The 26,657-nt window shown below is 48.4% G+C and overlaps 1 protein-coding gene across 1 annotated transcript in view; it reads left to right on the top strand.

Moving 5' to 3' along the window:
• Positions 1–26,657, top strand: part of CACNA1B (calcium voltage-gated channel subunit alpha1 B) — a 502,784-nt gene that overhangs the window by 250,422 nt on the left and 225,705 nt on the right. The window contains exon 7 of the mRNA XM_065418603.1: positions 15,047–15,150. Within this exon, the coding sequence (XP_065274675.1) occupies positions 15,047–15,150 (104 nt within the window). The remainder of the gene's footprint in view (positions 1–15,046; positions 15,151–26,657) is intronic.

Here is a 26,657-nt window from a genome sequence, read left to right as displayed (position 1 = left end):
CAGTCCTTTGAGCCGTAGCAATATTAAAGGTAATCTTGAGATCAGAAGCCATGCAGATGGGCAGAATTCCTGTTTGCATGGTAGGAGATTACAGAGGGACATAACCCTCTCTCTGTAACCATTGCTGGCCCAGAGATGATACAAATATCAAAACGGGCATGCATGCTGCAGAGGAAGGATGGTCCAGTTGTTAGGGCACTAGCCTAGGGTTTAGGAAACCTGGGTTCAGTTCCCTGCTTTCCCACATACTTTGGGTGTGACCTCAAGCAAGTCAGTTAGTCTCATTGTACCTCAGTTTCCCATCTGTAAAATAAGTTTAATAGTACTGACCTACCTCACAGGGGTGCTGGGAGAATAAATACATTTAAGACTATGAGGCACTTGGATTCTATGGTGCCAGGGGTTATCTAAGTTCTGAAGATAAATAGATGCAATGTTGTACAAGAAAAGTGATGCAGAAGGATTTGGAGTGAGGAGAGGAAAAGTGGAGAGTGCAATTCTATTGACCCACCAAACCTGCCTAATTTTCAGCTCACTATCTGGCCTTGCCACTGAGCTGTAGCTCCAAAACATTTGGTTACTTGAGACATTTTGTCAATAAAATTCTGCAAAATATTTGTAAGGAAACCCAAAAGCAGGCTCTTGCGAATCCTCATTATTGGTGTGTGTCTTCTAATATTTAGGCCATCCCCCTGCCAGTTTTATTTTGCTGGGAAAGGTCTGCTGGTAGTGCTTCTACCCGAAGTGTCATGCCAAGGTAGAGCTAAATACCAGATCCACTTGATCAATGAACTGAGCATCTGAAAAACAATAACCAGAGTTATTTGACGTATGCTGTGTCTACACTACAAGCACTATGGTGGCGTGGCTGCAGCACTGCAGCTATGTCGTTGTAGTGTAGACACTTCCTACACCAAAGGAAGGGGTTTTCCATCGATGTAGGCAGTCTACTTCTCCAAGCAATAGTAGCTAGGTCAATGGAAGAATTTCTTCATCAACCTACCCGTGTCTGCACCAGGGAGGGTTAGGTCGGCTTAACTATGGTGCTCAGGGATGTGATTTTATAAGGCTGATGTAAGTGTTAAGTGTGGACTGGGTCTATGTCTATGCCAAAGTTAAAATGGACTGAAAAAGAAAGTTTGCAAGTAGCTACTATGTGATTTTATACTACTGGTGTAGTGGCTAGGGCACTGGACTGGAACTCAGAAGACCTAGATTCTGCTCCCAGCTCCGTCCCTGACTTGCTAGGTGACTTTGGGCAAGTCTCTGTGCCTCAGTTTCCACATCTGTAAAATGGGGGTAATCATACTGACTTCCTTTGTAGAATGCTCTTAAACCTACTGATGAAAAGTGCTATAGAAGAGCTGGCTGCTATTGTTATTACTATGCCATTGAAAATCAAAGTCACATCTGTTTGCTGATACCGGCTAATTCATGTGTCTGGAAACAGGAGATGGTGAGACGAAATCTCTTTGACTGTGACCCATCTGACGGGGCAGAATTCCACTAGATCCCACTAGCTTTTCAGAGCCTTTTGTAGACCAATGGTTGTTCAATGGGGTTCTCTGCCTAGTGACCCCGACAGCATCTTACATCCGCAGACATGAGCACTTCCTATTGTTAAATGAGTTATTATGGTGTATTGTCCATTGTTTAGTTGAAAGAAAGCACTGACCCTACAATTCACACAGGAATGCAATTAAAGTGTGTTTCTATAAAGCACAGAGCAGGAGGAAAATCTCAAATAGAAATCATAACAGCATAGCCTACCTGTGTGTATTGCTAATGTACCCATCATTGACAAAGACTGTAGGTGTTCCCTTTACTACTAAAAGATATTCCAAGGTTCAGTTTTCCCCCCAAAAAAATTTTAGTTGAAAAATGGCCCTTTTTTCCGAAATTCTCGCCCAATTATTATGATTGTTCACGTTTTCTGTTACGATGAAATTGGAAAACAAAAAAGTAGCGTTTTGCTTTTATTGCTTTACCTCCTCCGCATCTCCTTTTTCCAGTGCAAAATTTTTTTTAAAAAGTGTGCGAGAAGGGGGAAAGAATAAAGGGGGGAAATGGTAACAGAGAAAAAAAGGAAAAACTTAAAAAAAAAATTTAATCATTGTTGGGGAAAAAACTTGAATAAGCAAAAACCTGTTTCCTATTGAAACCTGCACAATAAAAAGGACTGCAACTTTTTTGAACCTTTTCACAATTTCCCCCCTCAGTTTGTGACCAGCTCTGCTTTGAACCTTTGAAAAATAAAGCAAGTGACATGCAGTGCCTAATTAATATTCTACTAGCTGTGCCTACTTTTAGGCATCTGAGTTCTTTGGCATAGATGAGACGAAGTGAATCAAGTGCTGATCAGAGCTCTATTCACATAGAAATGCCATTGTCAGCTGAAACCATGCTAGGGAGGCATCGGCCATCTAACCCTAAATGATGCAAAGGGATCACGGGGTTAAGGGGTGACTTGATTACAGTCTATAAGTATCTGCTTGGGAACAAGTATTTAATAATGAGCTCTTCAATCTAGAGAAAGGTGTAGTGTGATCCAAAGGCTGGAAGTTGAAGTTCTCAAATTCAGACTGGAAGTAAGGCATACATTTTTAATGGTGAGCGTAAGGAACCATTGGCACAATTTACCAAGGGTCGTAGTGGCTTCTTCATTACAGACACTTTTTAAATCAAGACTGGATGTTTTTCTGAAAGATCTGCTCTAGGAATTATTTTGGGGCAGCTCTCTGGGCTGTGTTATACAGAAGGCCAGACTAGATGATCACAATGATCCTTTTTGGCCTTGGAATCTATGAAGAAAATACCTTCACTGGACCACCGAAGATAATTTCCAAGTTTATTACTTAGCTTAGAAGCTCTTTTTGTTCCATGTTTGTACAGCACCTAGCACACTGGGGTCCTAGTCTGTGCCTGGGGCTCTGAGGTACTACCATATTACAAATAATAATCTCTGCATTGTGTAGGACCTGTTTCTAGTCAGAGGGATTTGGTGCTCTCAGGCTTTCAGACTGTGGAAGAGGACAGGGGAGAAGGGGGATGCTGGTTATTTTCCTTAGTGTTACATTTGATGAAGAGTTAACAGGATGCCGGAAATTTGCATCTAATCAAAATTTTGCTGCAAACCCAGTGAACTATCTAGAGGGCCCATTAAAAGGAAGAACAGATTATTGCGCAGGCCAGTTTCAGGAACAAAGATAATAGAGGGAACAAAAGCTCTAATGAAAGGCTTTGTACACATGCTTCTTGCCTAGCCAAGGGGGACAAAATGCTCAAAAAAGAACATTTGCCAAAAAAAAAAAAAATGTCCCCCTTAATAACCACTTTGCTAGCAACACACTTGCCATGGCCGGCTGCCTGGTCGTGCCTCAGCTGAAGACCATTCAGAACCTTTAGCTAGTGCAGAGTGTGCCCCCAGCTGCTTAATTCACAGCATGGGTGTGTGTGTGGGGGTGTGTGTGTGTGTGTGTGTGACACCTGTGGGGCTGGGCTGGCTTCTAAGTTATTTCTGGGTGCAACTCAGGGTGTTAGTGTTCACGTCTAGAACTCTAGTGCATAGGAGGATGAATAGTCCAGTGTAGAGCCATGCAGTGGGACTGGGATCCCGCGGCTCCCACAGGACCAGCTACTATAATAGCGGGAGCAGGTGGGAATGGGTATTGCGGGGCAAGATGGGAGCGGGGTTAAAAATAGTCCCGCGCAGGGCTCTAGTCCAGTGATTAGGGGGCTACTTGGGATGTGGTAGACGTGGCTTCAATTCCTTCCTGCGTCACAGGCTGTGACCGTGGGCAAATCATGTTGTCTCTCAGCACTGAAATGGGGATAACAGCACTTCCCTACTTCACAGGGGGGCTGTGAGGAGAAATGCATTAAAGATTCTGAGGTGCTCTGATAGTACAGTAAGGGGGGGCACATTTAAATACCGTAGAGAGATAAATAACTTGTTCTGGTTGGTTCGACGATTGCCTCTCTGTGTGATATTGCTAAAGGTGCTTGACTTTATAGCCCCCCCAGACTGAAATGGGAGGTGGCTAGAAACTGGCCATTCTCAGTGTAGGGTCTGGAATTCGCTTCTTCCCATTGGTCCCCTGGAGCCCATAGTTGTCCTGTTGCAAAGTCTATCACTTTTTCTAGGGTGGAGGGCTAAGCGGATGGGAGCAGGTGCTGGGAGAAATTTGTTTGGGTGGGCAGAGGAGGGCTTCAGGTGGAAATTGGTCCAAATTCTACTCTGTTGCTTGTGTTGATTATGGCAGTGTGTGTGTGTGTGTGTGCACCCAGAGCTATGAGTAGGAAGAAATGGAAATAAATAAAGCACAAATGGCTTGGCTAATTAGCAGAAGTGGCATGGAGAATTGTGAAAATCAGATGAAAGGTAAATGGAATTCAGCTCAGTGATCTAGCTGAGAGTGAAAGTGCTTCTTTAAGGGAAGATTATAATTTAATTGCCCCAAATAAGTCAGATTCTGCCAGTAGTTAAATTAACTAAGATAGAGTGAACTTTGGGTATGCCATGCATTTTTGTAAAAGACATACTAAAGGGCTAATGGTCTGTTTATTTCCACCTCGGATACCTCTGTCAAATTAAATCTCTTCTCTATTGAACTCCAAAACACTTATAAACATTTCTTTGTTAACTTCTGCATGGGCTGCATTTCATACGGACAGAATGTGCTATGTCCCGATAGTGGCTGTACTTCTTCCCTAAAAGAGGCAGGGGCATTCAAGTCAAGTCTTCCACCCCAGTCAAGAAGGGAAACTTATTTAGACAACTCTGTGTCTCCCTGTGCAAAGACAAATGAATTGATTCTTCTCTGTTGTTGGTGTAAACCAAGAGTAATCTTGCTAAAATAAATGGATTGTGCTACTGAGAGAAGACAACCAAGGCCACTGTTCAGAGACCTTCAGTTCTGGATCTATGGACAGAACCAACCCTGCTGGACTCGAACCATGGGGGTACGTACTCCGGCAGCTAGCCTGTGCCGCCGTGGATTCACCGCTATTGCTACCTGAGCTAGCATGGGCATAGCTACACGGGCTGGAGTCACACCTCCGATTGCACTCTAGACATACCCTTAAAGAGACTCTGGGTGCTGATCCCAGACAGCAACACAGACAGCATGTTAGGCTTGGAGGTGGAGAGCCAGAGGGAGCCACAAGATCTGTGTGTCTCCAACAGCCCCCATAAAGAATCAACACTTGAGCATTACGGTCCGGTCCTGTCTGGTCACCTTACCATAAAAGATGCTTCAGGTCCTTACCACCCCTCCATTGCTACGCCATTCTGTAGTTCCTGGTTTTGAATGGGACCAGAAACAGACACAACCAGAAATGACTCTTGTGGTATTGCTGGCTCAACAAGAAACACCTGGGTGGATTTCCAAATTTTTGCAAATTCTAGATGTTCAAATAAGCACCTCAGCATTTTGGATGCTTATCACAGCCTGAACTTCCAAGTCCCCAATGACAATATTTTACATTAATCCCAAAGATTCCCAAACTATGTGTGTACAGCACCCACTTTGGGTGGCGTGAGGCAACCAAACGACACGCGTTATTCTACTCGAGAACAAAGGTGATGGAAATTTCGATCGAGAATAAGCCCCTGCTCTATGAAAAGTGCCATGAAAGCTTTAATGTCCAGTCCAAGCTGACAGGATCTTTAAAAACAAAGTTTCATCCCTCTGTCCAAGCTGACAGGATCTTTAAAAACAAAGTTTCATCCCTCTGTGATAGTAGAAGAGCCATTGTGGCCAGTGGGATAAAGCGCCGGGATTTCAGTGAGCTGGGTTGCAAAGGCCAGTGAGTTGAGAGAGGGTGGGGACAGGTACTTGTATCTGGTGGTATGGGCCTTGCCTAAGGGTCCCAGACACCATTTGATCCTTACTCGCTCCACTGTGTAATAACAGAGCTAATTTAGACTCAGTTGAGAGCCTCGTTACACACCGCAGAGCTGAAATCATTGATACCTAGGTCTAAGCATTAGACCTGCCTTGGGACAGTGTCTCTGATGCAAGAGACTGCCCAGCACCAGCAGTGAGGCTCCCCCACTAACAGCTGAAATCACTGAGAGCTGTGTTCATAGAATCATAGAATATCAGGGTTGGAAGGGACCTCAGGAGGTCATCTAGTCCAACCCCCTGCTTAAAGCAGGACCAATCCCCAGATAGATTTTTTCCCCAAATCACCTCCTCAAGGATTGAACTCACAACCCTGGGTTTAGCAGGCCAATTCTCAAACCACTGAGCTATCCCTCCCCCCAAAAATTAAATTATGAAGATATCCTATCTCCTAGAACTGGAAAGTCATTGAGATCCTTAAGTCCAGTCCCCTGCCTTCACTAGCAGGACCAAGTACTGATTTTGCCCCAGATCCATAAGTGGCCCCCTCAAGGATTGAACTCACAACCCTGGGTTTAGTAGGCCAATGCTCAAACCACTCAGCTATCCCTTCCCTGTTAAGTGGTGGGACCTGAAGACATCTCAGTGGATGGGTGAGCGGCTGGCAGGGTGGCCAGCAGAGAGGTGTGGAGATCAGCGGCGTATTATCGCCTAGGCCGACAAGGCAAATTTGAGCACGCACGGAGAAGCTCCCCTCCCCGCCCCACCCCATTCTAGCTCGCCTCCGCCTCCTCCGTGAGCGCGCCGCCGTGTCCTGTTTCTCTCCCCTCCCTCCCAGCACTTGCACCGCGAAACAGCTGTTTCGCGGGGCAGGGAGGGAGGGGGAGGAGGGGGAACATGGCGCGCTGGGGGAAGAGGCGGGGCCGGGGCGGGGATTTGGGGAAGGGATCCAATAGGGTCAGGAAGGGGGTGGAGTTGGGGCGGGGACTTTGGGGAAGGGGTTGGAATGGGGGTGGGGAAAGGGTGGAGTGGGGGCGGGGCCAGGGGCGGGCGGGGCGGCAATTATTTCAGGGCCTAGGGGTGGCAAAATCATTAATCTGCCACTGGTGGAGATCGGCCAGCAAGGCGACGGGCAGAGAAGCTCAGTGATTGGTCAGCATGGTGGCTGGCGGAGAGGTGCAGTGATTGGCCAGGCGGCTGGCGAGGAGGAACAGTCAGCAAGTGCCCGAGCAGTGGAGTGAATAAAGTGCTTTCTTACCCCCCTCCACCCAGGGTGGGAGGTGAACTCTGCAGATGCACATCTGGACTCTGGGTCTGCACTGACCAAGGACAACAACTGCGAGTGGGGTGCAGAGAAGGGACAGGCACGTTAAAGGGGCTTTTGGTTGCTGGACTTAACCCGTTGGAAAAGGACACTGCCCAACTTACTTGGGGGTGGGTCTTTTGCTCATGGTTTAGGTTTATGAACCCTGTTTGCGGTGTTTTCACAAATTAATGCCAGGTTACTTCCCTCCTTTTATTAAAAGTTCCTTTTCTACACTCAGACCCTGTGTTTGCGAGAGGGGAAGTATTGCCTCTTAGAGGTGCCCAGGGGGCGGTGTGTAATTGTCCCAGGATACTGGGTGGGGGCTTGAGCTGGTTTTGTGTTGTATTGTTGAAGAGAAACCACTAGATATTGAACCCGGCCCTGGTTGCTGCCAATTCCAACGGGCAGAAGGGTTACATACAGCACCTAGCACCGTGGTGCATCTAGGTTCTACCAAAATAGCCATATGTGAAATTAAACGTATCTGTCTCGGAGTTATGAAGGGCTTTTTTGAGCTGGTTATTCTAGAGGGGCATCAAATGTAATGTCTTGACTGCTAAGCTACCCCATCACTGAACAGGCAGTGGGGGGGAAACATTATCAATCGCACCGTGTTGTAGCCTGAACTTAATATCAGAGTGAGAAAAGGCCAGTGAAACTCCACCAAGGACTTGTCTACATGCAAACTTGTACTGGTTGAACTTAGTGTGATTTGAAACCTAGTTAAAACATTGCCAAAGGCTGTGTGGGAGCTCTTTCTTGGGTTTACTTTCTGTTTAATTTAAATGGATTAGGAGCAGGTTAAAACTAAAATGGAATTACCTACTTACACCGAAATCAGAGCATCCACACAGGGGTTTGCAGTGGTTCAACTAAACTGGTGCAAATTTGCACATAGGCAACCCCTATTGTTATTCGTGTACCCCAGAGGCAGGAGTTGAGGGACTGCTGAAGGTGATAGCGAGGTTTTGGGGGAGGGCCTGGAGAACGTTCAGTTTTCCGCTAAAAACCTGGAAGGCAGGAGGCGAAATGAAAGATAAATAGTGTTTTGTTCAACGATTCTGTTGATTGTTTAAAGTTCACCGCAGCATGACGGTCCCAGGAAGGGGAATTCAAAGGATCTGCCATGTGCCACCCAGCATCTTCCTGCGGGGAGGCCTCTTTTGTTCTACTGCTTTTGTTGTCCCCAAAACGGATTTCATCACTCTCAGCACGTTTACTGGGTTATTTGAACAGGCCGTTTAAACACACATTGCCATTCTGCTCATGCCATTCGGTCCTTGACACGTGTGAACCTGAGCTGCGGAGCAGGAGGTGGTGGGCATATTGTTGGCCCGGGTTGCAAGAAACTGTAAACTCCACGCTTTAGACCATGCTTAGTCCCTTAGGGTATGTCTACACTGCAGTTAGACACCTGGGGCTGGCCCAAGTCAGCTGATTCAGGCTTGCAGGGCTCAGGGGCTGTGTAACTGCGGTGCAGATGTTCGGGCTGGGGCTGTGGGTGTCTAATTGCAGTCTAGACATACCCTCAGAGCGTAGAGAAGCCCCTTGAGGCATGTGCTAGATTTCAGCTCTCTGGCTTCTGCTAGGTGGAGTGCAGACAATGTGCCTATGAGTATTTGGGAGTTCTTTCGCTCATTAGAAAAAGTACATCATTAGAAACCCAAAGGGGTGGAGGATGGCATGATTGTAAGATTCCAGGAGCCATTTTCTCCCGTGGAATTTTTCTCCTTTGGAACATTAGCACAGGCAGTGGCTGGCCATTCCCAGGGAGGGAGTGTGCCCTTGACGACAATGCCTCATCTCAGTGTTATTAGCTGATCTCTTTGGACTCACCGGATGACTGGACACATTTCCATGTGCCTTTTCTTGACCAGAATGTTGGCTTAGCGTCATATGAAAGTGCACAGAGACACTTCTGAAAAAAGGAGAGATGCAACAACAGGTGGGAGGGTTTGTAGTCTGGTTAAAGTAAGGGAAGTGTGGAGTCAGGGTTCCTGGATTCTGCTCCCTCCTCTGGCACCAGCTCATTTTATGACCTGATGCTAGTCCCTTAATCTCTCTGTGCCTCCGACTGCTCATCTGTTCAACAGGTCAATTTAATCATCTGTTAATACTTGTCTACCTAAAAGGGTACGTGTGATGCTAAACTAGCTATTGTGTGTTAGGCACCTGGGAATTACTAGAACAGAGGCTCTCTGTTAATGCAAATTGTTTTACACCAGTCTATACAGAAACTGCTGCAACCTCCCCTTGCTGTTTGCTGCTTGGTCTGGATCTGCAGGGAACATCCCACGTTTCCTCCCAGCCCCCTCTCATCATTAATGGAGATGTAGCTGACAATGGAGGCAAAGTCTTCAGGAGTATTTACATGCTCCTTTTTCATACCGATGCTGGGATGTGGCCCCTTTGATCAGCGCCCTTTGAAGTCAGTGGAATGTGGAAGTCAGCAGCTATGCCCACGATTCATGAAGCTCCCCTGGTGATTCCCCCAGCCGGAGGGAGTGTGGAACTGAAAGTAGGTAGGGTCCCTGGAGGTAGAACTTTCCACTGCCGTGAGGTACACGGAATTGGGGAGATTTGACTGAGCTGGCAGGTCTCCATTGATCTGTGCTGGCTGGAACAGAAATCCCATCTCGTGTTTGATGGAATTGGGTCGCGCTGAGTGCGGTGGTCGCTCCTTCTCTTCCCGTGGCGAGAAGCTCTGAAAACAAAGACAGCCTCCTCCTCCTGGTTTAACAGGGCAAAAGGGCTCTGTCCCCTGGCATTTTCAGGGCCATAGACCCACCAATGAAGCTGCATCCAAGAATAGGGCGAGAGAAGGGAAAGCGGCAGGGTGGCACAAAAGGGTTTCTAGTCAGTGCAGCCGATTGCAAGCAGGAGTGAATTGCTGTCAAGCAGATTGTCTGAAAGCATCATTTAAAAAGAATTCACAATGAGGCAGAGGCTGACATCTTGCTAGTGCAATGAGGCAAGGTAGCCTAAGGCTTTCGCATGGTTGAGGGTTTGGCTATACAGCATCTGGGACAGGGGTGGGCAAACTTTTTGGCCCGAGGGCCCCATCTGGGTATGGAAATTGTGTGGCGGGCCATGAATGCTCACAAAATTGGGGGAGGGGGTGAGGGCTCCAGCCTGGGGTAGGGCTGGGGATGAGGGGTTGGGGGTGCAGGAGAGTGCTCTGGGCTGGCACCGAGGGGTTCAAGGGCAGGAGGGGTATCAGGGCTGGGGGAGGGGGTTGGGGTACAGCAGGAGATCAGGGGTGCAGGCTCCGGGCGGCGTTTACCTCAAGCAGCTCGCAGAAGCAGCAGCATGTCCCTCCTCCAGCTTCTACGTGTAGGGGCAATCAGGGGGCTCCCTGTGCTGCCCCGTCCACAGGCGCCGCCTCTGCAGCTCCTATTGGCCGTGGTTCCCGGCCAATGGGAGCTGCGGGGGCAGCGCTTGGGGCAGGGGCAGCATGCGGAGCCCCCGATTGCCCCTACACGTAGAAGCTGGAGGAGGGATATGCTGCTGCTTCCAGGAGCTGTGCAGAGCGGGGCAAGCTCCTGACCCCGCTCCCCAGCTGGAGCGCCGGAGCAGGGCAAGCCCGGGACCCCACTCCCCGGAGCGAGCTCGAGGGCCGGATTAAAATGTCTGGAGGGCCGGATGCAGTCCCCGGGCCGTAGTTTGTCCATCCCTGATCTGGGAGGTGTGATTCCCAGCTCAGGTAGATGTACACATGCTGGTTCCGCTCGAGCTAGTGCTTACGAGCAACGTGGCTGTAGTGCAGAGGTGGGCAAACTATGACCCGCGGGCCACATACGGCCCACGGGACCCTCCTGCCCGGCCCCTGAGCTCCTGGCCCGGGAGGCTAGTCCCCGGCTCCTCCCCCGCAGCCTCAGCTTGCTCTGCCGCCAGCACAATGCTCTGCGCTGTGGGGCTGTGAGCTCCTGGGGCAGCGCAGCTGCAGAGCCCGGCCTGACCCGGTCTCTGTGCTGTGCGGTGGCAGCGGCGGTGGTGTGGCTGGCTCCAACCGGGCGGTGCGGCTGTAGCGCCGCCAGCCACTGGTGCTCCAGGCAGCGCGGTAAGGGGGCAGGGAGTGGGGGGGTTGGATAGAGGGGAGGGGAGTTGGGGGTGGTGGTCAGGGGGAGGGGGTGTGGATAGGGGCGGGGCGGTCGAAGGGCAGGGAACAGGGGGGTTGAATAGGGGCAGGGGTCCCGGGGGGGGCAGTCAGGAAGGAGATGGGGGTTGGATGGGGCAGCAGGGGGCAGTCAGGGGCAGGGGTTCCGGGGGCAGCCAGGGGGCAGGGGGGGTTGGATAGAGGGCAGGGGAGTTCAGAGTGGTGGTCAGGGGCGGGGGTGTGGATAGGGGGTGGGGTGGTCAGAGGGTGGGGAACAGGGTGGTTGTATGGGGCAGGGGTCCTGGGGGGCCGTCAGGGGGCGAGAAGCAGGAGGGGTCAGATAGGGGGCGAGGGCTGGGCCACGCCTGGCTGTTTGGGGAGGAACAGCCTCCGCTAACCGGCCCGCCATACAATTTTGGAAACCCGATGCGGCCCTCAGGCCAAAAAGTTTGCCCGCCCCTGCTGTAGTGGCATGGGTGGTGAGTTGGGCTAGCCACCCAAGTGCAATCCTGCCCTAACTCCTCATTGCTTATTCAGCCGAAAGTACTCGCCAGATTTGACCTGAATTTCCAAAGCATCTTGATTTTGGCAAATTCAAATGAAAAGTTTCCCCCAGCTCTGGTTGTAGGGATAAACGCCTGAAAGATCGTGAGGTGCGCAGATACGGTGGTGATGGGGGGCCACGTATAAACCCTTAGCTGGATATACATGTGGGGCTTGTAAAGTGCCAACTCACTGTTGTTACTGCTGTGAGTGCAGCAGTTCTGAAGCTGCTGGGAGCTGCCCGTAAGCGCCTTCTGCATCTTGATACAATGCTGTCACCTCATTAAAAGTGTTTTATTTCCCTCCCTTCCCTATCCGGTTAGTCCTGCGATGGGGACTGAGCAGCAGTCAGCCAAGCGTTAACTGGAAGCATAAAAATTGATTTGATCTCTTGGCTTCCCCCACTTAATGAGCAGGACTTGAGTCGGGATGTGGGAGTCCAGCCCAGCCGCTCCGCTCATGGAGCACTGCCCTCTGCGGCTCAGCATGTCATGATACGGCTGCAGGGCTCTGCTGCCCAGGGTTGGCAGTTCCTTTTTCCTGGCAGCTCACAGGTTGATTCACGAAAGCATCTCGCTAGGGTAGGATTGGAGCCGTAAGCTGTGTCCAGACACAAGTTTTAGGGCTGTGGAAAAAAGATCCCCCTCTTGTGTGGACACAAGACCTCTTCCCCCCCCCCCCCCCCAAGAAGATTCCTATGGCCCCTTCTCCCTTCCTGCTGAATGCTGCCTGCACCTTGACCCCTTTGTGCATGCGAAAAACATGCCCTTGCCTGCCCCAAACATAAGGCGACCCTGCAGACGCTCAAAGGAAGGTGTTCAATGAGACACCTTTCTGCCCATTCTGTTCTAAAGGCTTTGATCGCGGAATTGAATCATGCATCGGTCACCAAGTTTGGGCTTCAGATGAATAAGTAAATGATAAACAAATGATCACTTGGCAACATTTTAACCTATAAAGCAGTGCATGTTTATATGGATTTTCTTCTCCCATCTATGCCCTTCCTCTGTGCTCCCCCTTTGACCTTTTCTAGACCCCTTTGTCCCATCAGCCTGATCAGGGCAGTTCCCAGTATCAGACTGCAGTTCCCAGTACTGGTAAATGTGGTCTGCCATTGAGGGAGCTCTTCATCCATGTGCTGCTGTGTTAGCCAACAGAGTGGGAATTGAATGAGCCTATGCCGCTCAAGCTTGAGCAAACAGACCCTGGTTCGCTCCCTGGTGCTGTAACAGACTCATCTCCTCTGTGGAGGGGCACCTGTAGCACACATTCACCGTTGGCTTACCGCTGAGCATCAACACTATCAGCGGAGCCAGAGCACCTGGGGAAAGGTACTCACACTTCATCCTCGTGTGGAGAAGGGGCAGGGCAGAAAAGGAGAAGAAGAGTGGAAGGGAGGGAAACTAAGAGCAGGAGGAAAGAAGAGAACAGAAAGACAGAAAAAACTGCAAAAGAAGGAAAAATATAGGATGGGGGAAGGCTGAAATATATTGGTGGTGGCTTTTTTTTTTATAACGTATTTTGTGGGAGCAGAGGATGGACCGGGTGTGGGACAACCTATTTTCCCTCCTTTAGTCTCTCTGTGCCTTTTCTTTTTCTTTCTTTTTTTCTCTTTCTTTCTTTCTTTCTTTCTTTCTTTCTTTCTTTCTTTCTTTCTTTCTTTCTTTCTTTCTTTCTTTCTTTCTTTCTTTCTTTCTTTCTTTCTTTCTTTCTTTCTTTCTTTCTTTCTTTTCAGAGGTTTCTAACTAGGACAGCATGAAATGCTGGCAGGCACAATTTGTTAGCCCCTCTTATTGTTGGCGAATCACCCGTCAGCTGCCGTAGATATTTATAAATACATTAGTTATTCAGAGAAACGTTCCTCATGAATCTGCTCCTTCGTCTCAGTCATTCGAGGAATGGTTTGTGTCAGTGTATACTCCAGCGGTGACTCATGAACTATTTGCCACGATTAATACTTCAAGTGTTTATTATCTGTAATTGATACTGTATAACTGGTCATCTAAGTCACATGGTATTTGTTATTGCTCCCTGATTGGATGACTCCCAAACAACACGAGGAGCTTTCAAGATGGCTTCAAGAACGCATGTGGTTCAAATACTTGTCAATGCATTTGTGACACTTCCTCTTCCTGTGTGAATACAGTTGTGAGCAAAATTTCACTTGCACAAATGTTGGGGAATGGTGAATATAAGGCATGACACATTGTGAATAAAAGACTCTGTGTCAAAGTGAGTTAATGGATTTTGTTCAAGCCAATGCTCACAAGTATTTTCCTGCAGTATTTGCCAAGTTCTGTTTGCAGTCTATCAGGCATTTCAGGCCTGTATTAGGGATGGAGGAACTATAGTCTTCAAATCAGCTGATTCAAAAGTTGCTGCATTTTTCTTCCACAAGAGAAGAATCTGAACTCTCCAAGGCACTTGGCTTGTGTAGTGGCCACATGGCATTTTACTTTTCAGCAATTACTGGAAGAGCTCCCTTGTGGTTAAAGAATGCAGAAACTTTGTCAGAAACTAAAACCCGGTCTCGCCCCCCCCCCCCCCCCCCAATACGCACAGTTGCTGACTCAGAAAGTTTTAGATACTGGTTTCGATGACAGACTTCCAAAGTGCGGGATAAGCAGATGCAAAGTTGGCATCACGCTAAAGGATACATTCACCTTATTTGTTTTGCCGACCGTTTTCCTCATTTTCTGTTTGGTGTGTGTGTGTGAATTCTGGGCATGCCGCCATGTGCTGCGTTAATTGCAACACACACAAAAAGAAGACTGCATCTCTCTTATGTGCTTTGTGTCTTGGTTCAGATGTAAGCACAACACAGATGTAAGCACATGGTAGCTCAGATCTTAGGCAGGGAGTTTGGAATGGAGGGGCTATATTTGTAACAAGGTGGATGACTGGATTGGATATCTGAAAGTGTGTGTCGGGAAGGAATGCCGACAGGCCATCCTGAGGTTGGAGGGGCCTGGTCCTAGGGTCCTTTCAATCAGAGACTGCTATTCTTGCTGGAGTTGGTGGCAGTTTTGTGATGTGGACACCTCATGCAGAGTACAGTGAGACCCAAATTTGCTTCATTCTGTTCCTGGGATTTCAGTTCTCAGTTCAGTTGCTGCACATGTAACAATGCTAATTAATATTGGCACAGTCTATAGGGAGTCTAAAGGAAGGATCCATTGTCCTGCAATGATAGATGTTTGCTTTTCTGGGGACTGATAAAAAATTGCTTTTCTTTCTCCCCTTCTCTATTTCCAGACCAATGATGCCGCAGGAAATACCTGGAACTGGCTTTACTTCATCCCTCTCATCATCATTGGCTCTTTCTTCATGCTCAACCTGGTGCTGGGCGTCTTATCAGGGTAAGGCGCCGATGACTTGTCCGTCTCCACCTGGATGTGCGGGGCAATAACAGCTTCAGCGTGGGGTGGGCAGGGACTGGGACAGGTGGGTGACACAACAGACTCAGCACATTACTTGGGTTTCACTCCCTACCTACCCCCTTTCTCTTCCTTGTAATAGTGTGCCCCTGTGAGGCCACCCCACAGCTGTAACCTGAGAACACCAGCAGGGCTGGTGAAAAGTCAGTGGCCAAGATGGTCCTGAATTGTCAAATGTGACTTCAGTTGCCAGGGTTAAGGGAGTTTCATGGAATATACTGACTTAGGCCTTGTCTAGCGAATACTTACTCAAGTGCTGAACTGTAAGCAGATGAGTAGCCCCACTAAAGTCAATGAGACTATTCTGATGCTTAAAATTAAGCATGTGAGTATGTGTTTGTAATGCATTTGGGTATATTTCCCTCTAGTGACGGGCTCCAGTGATGGTGACAGCCTGCTACTTACTCCCAGATGATGGAGCTAGCTTGTCAGCTCATGCAGTGGTAGGGGCTTGTGCCTTGGGTGACATCCACTATGGTATCTGTGGCTACGTCTACACCACACACAACTTGGGGCAGTGTGTAGGGTATGCATAGCTACACGTTGCAGTGAAAAGCAGGCCGTGTCCATGCTGTGGTGTATAGCTACAGGTGTCAGTGAAGGTTCTGGTTGGGGAAAGGCAGTGGGGAAAGGCTCTGGTGGTGGGAGCGGGCGGGTCACTACACTGCCTAGATGGAGGAGACACTGCTTGGGTGTTTAGAGAGCCGCGTAGGGCATAGAGCCTGGGGGTTCAGGGGTGTCTTTACTTGCCTACACTGCTATTTTTTCCCATGCTAGGGGGGCATGTAGTGAATGTACGCTGTATGCTGCCATTTGTGCAGTGTAGACGTAACCAGTTTGTATAAAACCCCAGTGTTGCCAGCTCTTATGATTCTATTTCATGTCTTGCAATATTTTGTGTTTTTCTTAAAGACCGGTGTGATGGGGTTTATCTGGCCTTTTCTGCCCCCTGCTGGAGCCATTGGCTCCCTGACACCTGTCTGCTCAAGGAAAATCCACTCAGAGTAGGCTACCAGGAAGACAGTCCTCCGAAGGTCTAGAATGGCCTGGAGGAAATGCAGACCAATCAAGAGCCAGCAGAGCAGTTAAGAAGGCTTGCCTGCTTCTTCTCAGGAGAGAGATGAGGGAGACTGGACCAGAGGAGGTGTTGCTCCGTGCTAGTCCTGGACCCCACCGCTGGGCCAGGCCCTTGCCTTCGAGTGCTGCAACTAAGTGTTTGCATTTGAAGTTTGGCTTCTTTGCATAAAAGTGCAGACAGCCAAATCCTGAGTTTATTTTGTTATCTAAATGTTGAGAGAGTGACACCGATCTGCTCCAAGCAGGTGGCCAAATCTTATGGATTAAGGTAGGGTTTGGCCCTAGAGGGGGCATTATGGAGCAGCCCCACCTGCCACGCCTCAGCTCCTGGAGTCCTGTGATTACAGGAGAATGTCCGCTTCCATTTAAAAAGTGAAAGTAAATTTCTAGCCTTTGTAGTTAAGGAGGCAAGCTTGAAAATGTGGAATGTAAAGGCTCAAAAACCAGAAGGCAAATAAAAATAACTCAGCTTTATTTTTATTTTTTAAATTTCATGATGTTTAAGCCAATCACCTGGTTTGGGGTGTGTGTGTGTGGACTCAGATTATTTTAATGCATGAAGTTGGTAACACTGAGCCAGGGGTTCATTAAGTTTGGATGTGAGACTTTGATTTGGCCCATGAGAGAGAGAGAGAGAGCTGCTAAATTCAGATCCTAACCTGAGTGTCCCCAGCATCTGTGGATGTTTGGATCTGGGTTTATCATCCAGACCTATCTCAGTAGTACACAAGTTCTTACAGTGTGTGCCAGAGCCCCTCCGATAAACCAGTATTGGGCTTGTGTATGTGCACCTAGATTTATCTCTCACAGCATGGTTCTCAGCCCCTGGCATAACGATCCCTTGTTTGCTGATTGCCCTTCTGGTAACGAGAGGAGTGTGCAGCTGTGTTGGAGGAAAAGGTTAATGCTGTTCAGATGTAAAAGCCCTTTAATATTGCAGCCTTTGCTCTTTCTCTGTCTTATGTAGCCAGGGAAATAAAACGTTCTTCAAAGAACAGATCCATGCCTAGTATTTTTAAAAGAGCCTCAATATCCACAGATCCTCCTGTGTTCAAAGCAGGTGTGGGGGAAAAGTAGGGAGCGGCTTTGTGTGAGGATCAGGAACATTGTCCTGGGGCAGGGAGGGTACAGCTGGCATAAGTTGTTTCAGAAGGTCACAGACAGGGTCAGATTTAGGGGCAGGTGATCCAGGCGACTGCCTGGGGTGCCGGGCTTGTGGGGCGCCGGGCTCAGGGCACTGGTTTTGTTGTTAATGACAAAAGGGAAAATAGAATGTTTGAAGTAAAATGTTTCAGGTATTCCGTATGTGGATTCATTTTTTCATTAATCTTCTAGAATGTTCTGGATCTTTGTAGAATCTCATGGAACCTTCCAGGCTTGCTTATATATGGCATGAATAAATACAGATTTACAGATCCTAGTGTGCAAATTTATCCTCTTATATGATAGCGATAAATCACGCATGCAAATCGTGCATCAAAGTCATGAAATGGGCTACAGATGCACTAACACATAAGGCATTCAAAAGTTTAACAAATGGAGCGGGAGGGTCCGAAGATGCTTCTTGCCTGGAGCGCCGTTTGGTCTAGGGCTGGCCCTAGTCAGAGAGCAGGCTGATGTCTGGCCAGCTAAAGAGCTTTGCTTCCCCTTCATTCCTAGATGAGTGTTAGGGGTAATGATATTCTGTCAGGGCCATTGATCAGGCATCGTCTGATCTCAGAGGAGTTGGCAAAGGGCAAGCTCATGTCCATACCCATGTGATATCGTACCGAAAGCATTTGTGCAGTGGCTGGAGCTGGGGGTGGTTTAGTGTTTGCACAATTCACCTGCATGGTTCCCCAGTGTCTCAGCCCAGCTTGGTTAATAAGATGTTGCTTAATAATAATAATAATAATGAAGAAAAGTTGCAGGCTCCTGTTCCCTTACGTTTGGACCAAGGGTGATCTTGTGACCAAAGCAAGGACTTGAGAGATCTGTTTCTTGCTCTGCCACATGCTTTTTCTGACCTCAGGCAAGTTACTTTGCCACTCTGTGCCTCAGTTTCCCCATCTGTATTATAGGGGAAATAATACTCACCTCACAGGGAAAGACTCAATTAATTAAGATTTGTAAAGAGCTTCACGAGGAAGATCCCGTGAGGAGAGGCTAAGAGAAAGATCCAACCACCTGTGGCTGACGTTAGCCACGTTGCTTACCGCACTACTGGAAGGTACTAAATATTACGGTGACGAGGAGAGTATAGTAGAAAATGGCAAGTTACTGTGATTAAATTTAGACATGCTGATGACGAAGCCTTGCATTCCTGCAGGCAGTGACCAGTGCTGTTACCTTCTCTGGGAGAGGGCTCTGGAGCATCACTTCAAAGAAATGTGTTTCTGCTAAAATTATAGGAAAAACCCTGTATTTCATGTGAAGAGTCATTGCCCGCAGAGCATTTGATCATTAAAAGAGAGAGCCAAAGGGTGAAATCATGACCCAAGTCAAGTCAATGACAGAACTCCCATTGACTTCGATGGGGTAGGATTTCACCCAAGGACTTTCTATTAATCTGCAGTACAGCTGCTCAGTGTGCCGGCTGCACCCAGCAGACACCGACCCCCTCGGCCATGGCCAGCCCCAGCTATATACCAGCTTCCTGTAAAGCAGAGGCACACATGAATTTGGGGCTGGGGGGCTAGTGGGACCAGCACCAAAAGGGTTCACTCCAAAATCATGTCTTCAGTCTTTATCTGGCCCCCATTATCATTATCTCATTACGTACGCTCCTGGGAGATAGGGCAGTGCTGCGAGCCGCATTGTACGCCCGAGGAACTGAAGCACAGAAAGGCTAGCTGGCTTGCTCGAGGTCACACAAAATATCTGAAGCAGAGTGAGGAATGGAAGGCTGGTCTCGCAAGTCATAGGTCAGCCCCGTAATCAATATACCATCCCTCCTCTCATGAGTGTTATTCAGGTGATTATATACATCCAACACCTTTGTGACGTTCCCCTGGTGCTATCTGGACCGGTGATCTGCCAGGCCACTCCAATCCTTGGCTCTGGGAGCCAGCCTTTCCCTGCTCTGCTGTGAGAACCCCCACTCCCGGGATGTTCACGCACAGCCTCTGGCATGTAAGCTGCTCCCAGTGGGCACTTTTGGCCAGCCACTGCTTGGATTGTGCAACCGAATGACACTAGCCAATATCTCCAGTCCCAGACACAACCCTAGGAACCTCCATCTTACAGTGTCCAGTTATACCCGCTGGACGCTGTAAGCTTTAAATGAGTTTGTCAGTTTAACAAAGAAATTGATATGTACCAGGCTTGTTATCCCAAGGGGAGTTTCTGACACGCTTCAAACCAAATGCACTGCTTCAGGTAGAATAAACAAACAAATGTATTAACTACAAAGATAGATTTTAAGTGATTATAAGTCAAAGCACAAGAAGTCAGATTTGGTCAAATGAAATAAAAGCAAAACGCATTCTAAGCTGATCTTAACACTTTCAGTGTCCTCACAAACTTAGATGCTTCTCACCCCAGGCTGGCTGGTTGCTCTTCAGCCAGGATCTCCCCTTTGATCAGCGCTTCAGTCTCTTAGTGGTGATGTCTGTAGACAGAGGTGGAAGAGAGAGGAAGAGCATGGCAAACATCTCTCCCTTTTATCATATTCTTTCTTCCCTCTTGGCTTTGCCCCCCCCCTTCAGAGTCAGGTGAGCATTACCTCATCGTAATCGTAGTCCCAAACTGACCAAGGGAAGGGGGTCCAACAGATCCTTTGTTGCTGCCTAGGCCAGCGTCCTTTGTTCCTGTGAGGCTGGGCTGGGTTTGTCCCATACATGCCCTGATGAGGTGTGAACTGCCCCTCTGCTCTTGGAGAGTTTTTGCCTGGGTTTATTTTAAGCCATGAGGACACATTTTCAGCCTTATAACTATATACATGAAATTACAACGTATAACATTCCTATAACAACAATGCTCAGTGCATCATGAGCCTTCCAAAGACACCCGACATGACAAACTTTGCATTGGATACCACACAATCATATTATAAGGATGAACATGGGGGTGTAGGGTGTTCCCCCGAGGTACAGAGTGTCACAACCTTAACCTTGCAAACTACATTGGCATGTATATGGCTTTTTAAAAAAATTCGATTTCTAGTTGCGTGTATAGCTTCCACTTGCCACCGTTGGTGACATGGAAAGACATGGAACAGACTTTTAACAAAATAGCTCTTGGGTATTTATCATTGTGATTAGGTTTTAACTAATTCCTCTCTGATGCCTGGATTAGGCCCCTTTCCCAGAGTGGCAAGGGAAATGCTATAGATTTCTGACCTGTTTAAAGAGATGCCATCATCTCAAAAACCATCATCAATAATAATAAATCACTTTAAACACAAATGAAATTACCTACATTCCCAGTAGCACTGGAGATTATGAAAAGAGCAGTAATAAAAAAAATCAAATTACTTTTCACCATTTATCTAGGAATTTCTCTTGCTAGCCATTTATACTGCACTCATTGCTATATAGTGTCTGAGTACCGGGCAAAGCTATGTTTGAACAGCTACCACTGTTTCCGGTCCCGTCTACTTTAGAGAGATCTGCACCACTAGTTAGACTCATTTAGAAGCCCTGTACCCATGTAAAGCTGGGTTTATACCCAAGTTACTGAGGGAATTGGTAAACCCTGTTTTACATGAGTGCAGTGCGTTTACATTAGGGCTTTTCACTGAAGTAGAGTGTCAATAATATAATACCAGTGCACAGTTCTCTAATGTAGACAGGGCTTCGCACGTGGGCTCCCTTTACCACGCCCCTGTCCCTTCTCTATGCTGGGAGTTTTGTTTCTTTTCCTCTCTCGGTGGGCAATGCAAATAAACTCGCCTGTTTTGCTTCCTGGTTCTCATGTACTAGTTAAACCTGGCAATGTCTGGGTTGCAAACACTGCAGGTGTGGTATTTATTTGAAAAGGAAGGCCACATAACCCCTCCATCCCCATCATTTCCAGCAGAAATTAAAGTAAAATAAACAACCAACAACAAAAAACTGGAGAAAAATGTTTGGCTCTTAGGTGTTCGTAAAATTGTGATATAAAAATAACCCTAAACATCAGACCACACTTGACGTGATGATGTCCCTTGAGTATATGGCTAAAGATGTCATTTAAAGCATGTTGGCTCTGTCATTCAGATTAAACTAGGCTCTCCCTGCTGTACGGCGTGGCCCACCCACCCCCCATGCATGCTGATCAAAGTGCTGCCAGCGCTCTTGTAATCAGTTAATATTTAAATACCCTCTCAAAATGACCTTCTCAGCTTTCTGCTCTCTGTCATCGGATGCTCATCGCTGAAGCGGGTGGCTGTTTTCTCTTCCCCAGTGCAAATATCATTGGTCAGATGGTCAAAAGAGCACAGCTCCCTTTGAGACACCAAAATAAGTGGGCAGATTTTCCAAAGGAGCACATGCCACTGTGGCTACGATGCAATTTTTAGGGAGCTGGTTCGCTCAAAGCTAGCTCGGATATGCTTACACATGGTCTCCAGATTGTAGTGTAGACATACCCTTGTCATATCGATTCACTGTGACATTAAGGGTGAGTCTATAAGGACAAACTCAGTACCCGTTTTCCAGGGGTAACGCAGCTGCACCAGTCTTAAACTGCTCAAGACAAGGGTAGGAGGTTTTAGCCCCATGGCATGGGTTTTCATGTCTACATTAGTGGCTTAAAAACTCGTGCAGCCGAATTCTAGCAGTTGCTGAAATCAAGGTCCTAATTTTGCTAGTGTAGACAAAGTGCAAGTCTCTGCAGCAGGAACAAAGCTGCGTACTCACCATATTGTGACAGCTGTGTGCAGTCGTGTTCTTCACTTTGGGTTTTCGGAGGTTGCATGCCATTATCCTTTGGAACCATTGGTCAGGGAGGAGTAAGACTAGTAGACCTCAGTGCCAGATGTGCCTCTCAAATTCAGCTCATGCCCATCCCTTCTTTGCTCTGCAATGAGTTGCCATCATTTTTTCCCCTCACAGGGTGTCTTCTATGTTCCTTTTGAACCCCTGGGGGTCTCCACTCCCCTTCCTTCCTTTCCTCCCTTACCTATACCAATATCCCACATCACAGGCACTATCCTTCTAGCTGAGCATGAGTAGGTGAGACGCCCTTCAGAGATGACCAATGCCAATAATTCACCTGGCTGGCATCTGTTTTACTGGGCTAACCCTCCCACTCATAAACATCAGTGGACGGTGTACTTGATCACGTTGGACAGATACAGTGTGTGTTTGGCCATCCATCTATCAACCCAGTCATCCGTGCCCTAGCAAACACATCAAACTGGCTTAAGGTGTCCGCATGCACTCTTCAGCTACACAGACAGCAAAAGCCTTTTAAAGAAGAAAATGTTTACCTCAAAGAAACCAAATTAACAACCCGACCAATGTTTCCCAGGCACCTTTCAGCGAGTATCTCAGATTTCGTTGACACTAGCGAACTGGAGTGGTTGTACTGATCCAACGTAACCACAAACAGGCCCGTGTGTCCAGACTAGCCTGGCTGAATCAGTTTACGTTTTGTCCTACATCCATAGTAGTGCTGTTCTAAACTGTTTCCGTTGCAGTGCCCTCTGGGTACCTATCCCACAATCCCCACCTTAGCTCCCAGAAGCAGTGCCTTCTAGGAGATTCCACGAGGCCACTAATGCACTGTGGGGCAGTCGCAGAGGGCCTAGCTGAACAGTTTTAGTTTATTTGCATCCACATTGGCACTAATCTGATCATGCTTTAACTGTTTTATTCAGCCTGCTGAAAGGCGGTCTGCCCTAGCTAGTTATTAAACCCTTCATAGAGTATTTCGGGGGCTGCCGTGTGGATGTCTGTAAAGTGTTCTCCCTACTGTGACTGACAACACTGCAGGGTGTGGCTCGGAGGGCTGTGGTCCCCTACATGGTTGGTAGTGTGCTAAGGGTAGGCTGTGAGATCAGACGTGAGTGCTAGAGGTCCTGCAACCACTGGGCTCTTCAGGCTCCAGCACTGTGTGGATACAGACACTCAAACCCAAAACACTCGTGTGCCTCAAATTGATAAAAGGATCCTACCAGGAATCAATGGGGCAGTTAAGCTAGGCATGGCTGTTTTTTAACACGAACAGGAGACCAGCCCATAGTTCCTAACTCTGCCCCTGGGGGCAGTCCAGGGGTATACACGGTAACCAGGTCTAGTTATAACCTTGTACCCCATCCTCTTGGCAGCAGGCTGCAATTCTGTGTCCTCCTGCTGTGGTCTAAAGCTGGTCCCCCTCCCAGCATCAAGGTGTGTCTCTGTCCAGCTCTCAGGCCCTCCTGAGTCTCCTCCAGGCTGCCCGCTATCCAGCCTTCCCTCACCAGCATTCCTCCCACAGGAGCAGTGCATAGGGCTGGTCTGTGGGGCAGCGCTTATAGTGTGCTGGGTCGAAGTGGGGGCACACTGAGCTGGGTTGCCGCCTGGGGGAACCCCCCCCTCTGATTGGCTGCTCTTCCCTATGAGGTGGGCCAGTGGGGCAAGCAGCCAATCAGAGCTTCAGCAGAAGCTCTGTGAGCAATGACTGACAGCTCCTCTACCCCCCCCCCCCACTTCCCCTCTCTCTCCAGGCAGTACTGGGCCTGGGGAGGGGAAGAGGGAACCCGTGCAGCTCCACCCCCTCCCCCCAGACATGGGAAGAACCCAGGAGGGGAAGAGGTGAGGCTGAAGGGCTGGCAGAACTGAAGAGGGGCTGGAGGGTGCAAACAGATGTGGGGGCAGAATTGATGTGGGGACTGGATTGATTTGGGGGCTGAGGGGCAGAATTAATTGCGGGGCAGATGTGGGGGTGATGAGACACCCCGCACCAGCAGTCTTTTCAGACCACGTTCAGCATTGCTGGGAGGGGAGTGAGTAGTTGCAAGTGGCTCACTCCGGGTGTACCTCCAAAACCCTGGATGCTTTTACATCTGAACCTCTTGAGTGCGAAGGATGGTGCTGGCCACTTCCTGAAAATGAGCTTTTCCACAACACTGATGGTGGCCCTGGGGGTATTTCCAGCCCAACCAAGAAGCAGGAACAGCCTTTTTTGGGGCCTCAGGTCCCAGCTGCAACCAGGAAGTGCGGCGATGCACCAAGATGGTAGCTAGCACCTATTTGTCCTGGTGGAGACATACCTGTGCACCGTCTAGACCGGCTGCGTGCAGGGATAAGCAAGGCTGCTGATGTTGTCTATATTTAACACCCCAAGCGTGTTGTGTGCTCTGCCACAGCCAGATCGACAGCACTGGCTCTGAGCGACCAGGCAGGGAGCCTCCTTCTGCGGGGGGAGTACTGCTCGATATCTCTCCACACCGAGAATGACTCTGGCTTCAAGGTGCCAGGCTTAATGGATTTCAGTGGATTTGAAGAGCTCGTCTCTGGCTTGAACTAGCAGCTGTTGATTGTCCTGGAAGAGCTACTGCAGCTTTCCTGGTTCACTGTAACAGCACATCTTAAACCTCTCCTGCCACAGCTCATTTTGAGCAGGTTCCGCCCTATCACGGTGTCGTCTGAACTGAACTTTCAATACATCCTCCTCCCATCGGCTGCTGTTTTCTCAGTGCTGAGGCAGTGTGTCCTAGATTATCATTGCTTCCCATCTCTTACAGCATCCCCAGGGGATTCTGCTTTTCATTCCTTACCCTGGTGTGTTGGGGAACCGTGGCTTCAGTGCTGATTAGTGCAGCCTATTGGCTGGGAGCGCCCAGCTCCGTTCAAACCTCATTGAGCCGTCTGTCTTAGTGGCTTGATTTGCTAAGTTTCGTGACAGGTTTTTCCCTTTCAGAGGATTCTGCTAGATTGAGATCATAAAACTTCAGCTTGTGAGAGATGCGGAGACTGGAGTAGAGTGAAAGGCTAATTCATGTATCATAATGGCAAAAAATTCCCCTGTCCTTCTCTTCCCTCATTATGAGGGACAGTCGCTCATTTTCCACCCAGATTTATTTCCATCCCACACTTACCTACTGCGATCTCACTTTGGCTGATATCAATTATTTTCCTCAGAAATGTTGCATAATGGAAAGGGATGTCAGTGTGATAAACGTATCTTGCATTAATTTCAGATTCCTGCTCTCTTACTCTGGGTGATCTTTAATGTGGGGCTTAGCCTACCTTCTGCTCCACATTAGAACTGCAGACAGAGTCCAAGATGTGTTGACTCTCCCGTCTTTCCCAGTGCCACCCCACTTGGGTCACAAACCCATTGCTTCAGAGGGGTAGCCGTGTTAGTCTGTATCAGCAAAAACAACGAGGAGTCCTTGTGGCACCTTAGAGGCTAACAAATTTATTAAGCTTTCATGAGCTAGAACCCACTTCATCAGATGCATGGAGTGGAAAATACAGGAGCAGGTATAAATACATGAAAAGATGGGAGTTGCCTTACCAAGTGTGAGGTCAGTCTAACAAGACAATTCAATTAACAGCAGGATACCAAGGGAGGAAAAATAACTTTTGTAGTGGTAATGAGAATGGCCCATTTCAAACAGTTGACAAGAAGGTAAGAGTAACAGTAGGGGGAAATTAGTATGGGGGAAATTAGGTTTAGGTTTTGTAATGATCCAACCACTCCCAGTCTTTATTCAGGCCTAATTTGATAGTGTCCAGTTTGCAAATTAATTCCAGTTCTGCAGTTTCACGTTGGAATCTGTTTTTGAAATTTTTGTTGTTGAAGAATTGCCACTTTTAGGTCAGTTATTGAGTGACCAGGGAGGTTGAAGTGTTCTCCTACTGGTTTTTTAATGTTATAATTCCTGATATCAGATTTGTCCATTTATTCTTTTGCGGAGAGACTGTCCGGTTTGGCCAATGTACATGGCAGAGGGGCATTGCTGGCACCTGATGGCATATATCACATTGGTAGATGTGCAGGTGAATGAGCCCCTGATGGTGTGGCTGATGTGGTTAGGTCCTATGATGGTGTCCCTTGAATAGATATATGGACAGAGTTGGCAACGGGCTTTGTTGCAGGAATAGGTTCCTGGGTTGGTGTTTTTGTTGTGTGGCGTGTGGTTGCTGGTGAGTATTTGCTTCAGGTTGGGGGGTTGTCTGTATGCGAAGACTGGCCTGTCTCCCAAGGTCTGTGAGAGTGAGGGATCATCCTTCAGGATAGGCTGTAGACTCACTGCTGTAAACAGCAGAGAGGCTACATGCTCCCACGTGGTCCCTGCAGAGGTGAGAGCAGAACTTCTGGGTCCATGGGCGGTGGGTGAACTGGCCCTTGGGTCCCAGCACCCCCAATCCCAGTCCTGGAGCGCCGGGCGGGCAGCGCGGTCCCAGCGCCCCCCATCCCAGCCCTGGAGCGCCTGGCGGGCAGCACAGTCCCAGCGCCCC

The sequence above is a fragment of the Emys orbicularis genome, chromosome 18, assembly GCF_028017835.1.
Source record: "Emys orbicularis isolate rEmyOrb1 chromosome 18, rEmyOrb1.hap1, whole genome shotgun sequence".
Lineage (NCBI taxonomy): Eukaryota > Metazoa > Chordata > Testudines > Emydidae > Emys > Emys orbicularis.
Note: the sequence above shows the minus strand (reverse complement) of the source record. Positions and strands in the feature narration are given on the sequence as shown.